At 47.9% G+C, this 5,000-nt stretch overlaps 1 protein-coding gene across 1 annotated transcript in view; it reads left to right on the top strand.

Moving 5' to 3' along the window:
- Positions 1-5,000, top strand: part of slit1b (slit homolog 1b) — a gene marked incomplete at both ends in the record, with an annotated part of 51,889 nt that overhangs the window by 3,983 nt on the left and 42,906 nt on the right. Inside the window, 3 exons of the mRNA XM_079999569.1 lie at positions 1,199-1,270; positions 4,141-4,212; positions 4,328-4,399. Of these exons, the coding sequence (XP_079855695.1) occupies positions 1,199-1,270; positions 4,141-4,212; positions 4,328-4,399 (216 nt within the window). The remainder of the gene's footprint in view (positions 1-1,198; positions 1,271-4,140; positions 4,213-4,327; positions 4,400-5,000) is intronic.

The following is a 5,000-nucleotide window of genomic DNA, read 5'->3' on the forward strand; positions in this document are numbered from 1 at the left end:
TCGTGGGAAAAGTGACATCATCCACCATTTTTAGCTGTCAATCAAAGCCAGACAATGAGAACGTGACGTTAAGCCCCTCCCATAATTTGTTATCTCCACGGCAACACAAAGGGGGGCCATATCATATCGTGCACGTTTAAAGCGACACGGTGGCAGCGCGGGAGGAGAGTCGGTCGCGCGCAGACGGTTTGTTTCAAGGCCTCATTCCAAAAGAGACCGATGACGCTTTGGAGGCCGGGCGGTGTGTCAGGCCTCCGCAGGCTGCTTGCAGTGGATAGGGCCACGGTCCCGTTCCGGACCAGAACCGGGTCAGCCGCGTGTGGACCCGGGCGGGGCTCCGTCCCTCGGGCCCGGGTCTCTCCGGTTGAGGGGGCGGGGGTTTCGACCGACCGTCCTCCCCGACGCTCGGAGAGCCAGGCGGTGGCGAAATCGGCATTTTTCCTGTCGAGGGAGAGGGCGGCGCCGTCCGACCGGGCGCGCGGGCGTCCTGCCCTGGTTCGTCAAGCCACGTTCAAACAGTTTGATCTTCAAACCCCTTGACTGCTCCTCTTTCAAAGCATGCCCAATCAGATCACAGCGGTCTGTGACGCACAATAAGCCTAATGGAAGATATTAGACTGATTAGACAGACTTGGATATTAAACGGATTTAAGATATTTTCCACAACTCTTGCATGGTAACAACCCAGCTGGCAGACAGGGATAGTAATAATAAGCAACGGCAAAGCTGACGCGACTGTGACTCCCGGCAGCAGAGTCGGAGCCAGAGCTCGTCGAGCTGCTGCCTCGGACGCAGAATAAGAACCAGCCGATGAGAGCTGTTAAAATAAGCTCATGTGACTATGAAAGGAGTGTGAATTAAAGACCTGCAGACCTCCTCCAACAGTGGATGTTCTGCAGCCGACGTGTCATCGCTCCCTTGCTCGGCTGCTCCTGCTGTGGTTTAATAAAACAACCTCATCCCGGCGAGTCCTCCCGCTGGATCCAATCCGGGGATCTGGGAGTCCGGTCCTGTGTGTGTGTGTGTGTATGTGTGTGTGTGTCTCCATGCCAGGTCACACAGATTCACACAGACACACAAAGCTCTTCACCCGTGCGTCGTCCATAAATGGTGTTGACTTTGTCTTCTCGCGTGTCATACATGCGTCTTCTCATGTTTGTGTCTCCTCAAGTCGTTGACTCGACTCGTTTCTCCGCAGGGACCTGAACGGCAACAACCTGACCGTCGTCACCAAGACGGAGCTGTCGGGCCTCAAACACCTCAGAGTCCTGTGAGTACCCCCGGGAACTGTTTTCCACATCGAAGAGCGCTCAGCTCACCCCGTTCTGCGCCTGGCAGGGCCGGCCTGGACTCTGTCCCCAGTCCGGTTTGCCGTCGGCGTCTGTAAGGACTCTCGTCGGAAATCCGACTCGACTCTGTCTCAGGCAGTCGTGGAATTCCGCTGGACGTGAGCAGCTCTGATGTCGGTCTTTCCTCTGGTTTCAGCCTCGCTGATCTCGAACGGTCCCCGTCACGCCGTGGACTTGACTCTGTCTCACCCCCCAGTCCAGACCTGGTCTAGTCTTGACTTCCACTTCGGGGTGTGGGGGTCTGCACAGTAGCTTAGGAAAAAAAAATTCCATTTTCAGGTTTGAATTGAAGCCAAATTACTTTTTCGCGCAAGAAAATACACAGAATTCATTGTTTTATGATTCCCTTATCAATCAGGAAATAGATTGGCTTTGAAAGGATTCTGGTCATTTTCCTTCATGGAACCTCATTTTCTGACCTTTTTCCAACTTCGACGCTCATCTCCAAAAGTGATTCATAATCTGTTGAATGCTTTGGCGTGCTGATGATATTAGTTGTCAGGACTTGCCTGCCTCCAACCCAGCGTAAACGGGCAACAAACCGAAATAATCACTGAAGCCACAAGCCCACATTTCACATTGAATTAGGTTATCCCTCGCCTTTTCATCCGTTCGGGCAAAGAAAAACAGCCGGAAAAAAACCCACTTGAAACATTGAGAAGGGGCAACAAAGGGAGGGGTCCCCCTTCCAGATCGACCAGGATGCCATGGATGCTGAGTGGGCCATTCAAATAGTTTCATTCAAAGACAGTCGTGTTTATTATGATGCATTTTGCATGACACATTAGTGAGCGCTGACAGTGCCGGTACGCCATACTCCAGCTTTTGATTTGATTTGCGATCAAGTCATTGTCAAAACAGTGAGAGTTGACCCCTAACATTCAGTCATTAACAGTAGAACATTCCTTAGATCACCCAAAAGAACAAACATCCAACACTGGAGTGCATTATGGGATTCGTGAGTAACATTAGTAGAGTTGTAATACCAGGGTCCCTGTTTTTCCTCCACCGTCTACAAGACCAGATTATGACGGCAACTATGCTCTGGTCTCTCAACCTTAGCCCCTTCTCAGATCATCCCTCCCCCTTTTGACAGGACGGGAGCTTATATTTCAATGAGCAGACACTTCGTCCACATTTCCCGTGCACGTCCAAGTCTCGTGGAACGTGGGAATCTTGCTTGTATCCTACTACTTGTTTCCCCATGAAAACCAAACCTCAAAGGGACCGCAATAATGTTTCAGCTTCAGCCCTGACACATTAGACACCCTAAGAGGCTTATCCGGTGTCACTGTCAGTCAGAACTCGCCATAGGGAGGTGTTATAGCCGTGACCTTTTGACCTGGAAACACAATGCCTCATGGGAGAGGCATGGCCAGCGGTGGTTGTGCTAAACCCTGCAAGGAGAGCAGGGGTCAGTGATGGACATGAGCTGTCCGATGGATGACATGTACAGAGCGAATGACATCTCTGGGGGGCTGCCCAGGACAGATTAGGAACCCCATCGGGATTCGCGTTGCTGTTTGGAGGTAGTGATGTGGTCATCAGCAAAGTGGATCCAGTCTTTTAGTGCGGTCTTATATATATATATATATATATATATATATATATATATATATATATATATATATATATATATATATATTTCTATGTACACCGATCAGCCACAACATTTAAAACACCACCAATAACACTAATATTGTGTCGCTCCCCCTCCTGCCGCCAAAACAGCTGTGAGGTGGAGACATGGTCTCCACCAGACTCTGAAGGTGTCCTGTGGTATCTGGCACCAAGATGTCAGCAGCAGATCCTTTAAGTCCTGAAAGTTGGTTGGTTGTTGAAAGTTGTTGTTCCAGCACATCCCACAGATGCTCCATGGGATCGACACTAACCCCGCCCATCCACATGATGTAGAAGAAAAGGTGATTCATCAGACCTCCACCTTCTTCCATTGCTCCAATGAACCTTGGGCCCCATGACCCTGTCGCCGGTTCACCGGTCGTCCTTCCTTGGACACTGTTGGTAGTAACCACTGCAGAGCAGGAACAGCCACAAGACCTGTGGTGGTGGAGATGCTCTGACCCAGTCGTCCAGCATCACAATGTGCTCCTTGTCAAAGTGGCTCAGATCCTTACGCTGCTTCAACACATCAACTTCAACAACTCACTCTTCACTTGCTGCCTCATATATTCAGTATATAATAAATAACACTCCATAATAATAATAATTATATATAACAGTATATATATTATAATAATATAAAAAAGTATATAATAATAATAATATATCCCACCCCTTGACAGGTGCCATTGGAACCAGATGATCTGTGTTATTCATGTCACCTGTCGGTGGTTTTAATGGTGCGGCTGATCGGTGTATTTCCATGTTTTTCCAAATAATTAATCTATGTGTCAGTCTGTCTGTCTATGCTGGTGTTGTAGTCAAGACCACACCAGGAGAGAGAGAAGTCATGTCCCAAAACAAAGGTTATCAAGTACAAGTTTTCTTACTTTTCCTTCGGAAATAGACATCTTTTTAAACCAGAGTGTTGTACTTTTTATTATGTTATCGTTCATTTTGTTGTGCTACTTTGCTGTTCATTGGTCTATCGTTCTACCATTTTATCTAAAATTCTATTGCATATTCAGTTCATCTGTCGTTCTGTGTTATCATCTGTTTCAGCCTCGCTACCATCCATCTGTCCATCTATCTATTCCTTTCCTCTGCACTCTCGATCGAAGCGCCTCAGTGATTCACGCTGCCTCACCCTGAATCTGGTGTTTTTTTACAGTCATCTGATGGAGAACCAGATCAACAACATTGAGAGAGGAGCCTTCGATGACTTGAAGGAGCTTGAGAGACTGTAAGAGCCCCATGCACAGCAGCGAGCCATGAACGCTCAATGAACAATGTGTCGGTGTCTTTTTAATCCAAACGCTCGCTTTTGCTGTTTACCTTCTAACCCTGAAACCATCAAGTCGTCTCAACAAGAATCATCTGAGCCAGATTCCAGAGCTGCTGTTTCAGAAGAACGAGGCCCTGTCCCGTCTGTGAGTTTCCTCTCCTCACCTCTACCCTGTGGCCTACACCCTGTACCCTATACCCTGTACACTGTCGGGGATGGCAGCTCAAGCGGTAGAGCTGGTGGTCTAGTAATCTAAAGGTTGCTGGTTGGATCCCAGGCTCCTCCTGCTAGCATGCTGTAGTGTCCTTGAGCAAGACACTTAACCCCTAGTTGCTCCTGATGGCTGCGTCCGTCAGTGTTTGAACAATTGTAAGTCGCTTTGGATAAAAGCGTCTGCTCAATGAAATGTAATGTAATACACTGTACCTTACACTCTTTACATTATACCCCATTCCCAATACCCTTACACCCTATTCTCTGTACCCCATACTCTGTACCCTGTACACTGTACCTTACACTCTATACATTATATACGATTCCCAATACCCTTCCACCCTATACCCTGTACACTGTTCCTTACACTCTATACATTATACCCTATTCCCAATACCTTTACGCCCTACACCCTGAACCCTATACCCTGTACACTGTACCTTACACTCTATACATTATACCCTATTCCCAATACCCTTACACCCTATACTCTGTACCCTATACCCTGTACATTGTACCTTACACTCTATACA

Source organism: Zeus faber (assembly GCF_960531495.2).
Source record: "Zeus faber genome assembly, chromosome: 4".
NCBI classification, from domain to species: Eukaryota; Metazoa; Chordata; class Actinopteri; order Zeiformes; family Zeidae; genus Zeus; species Zeus faber.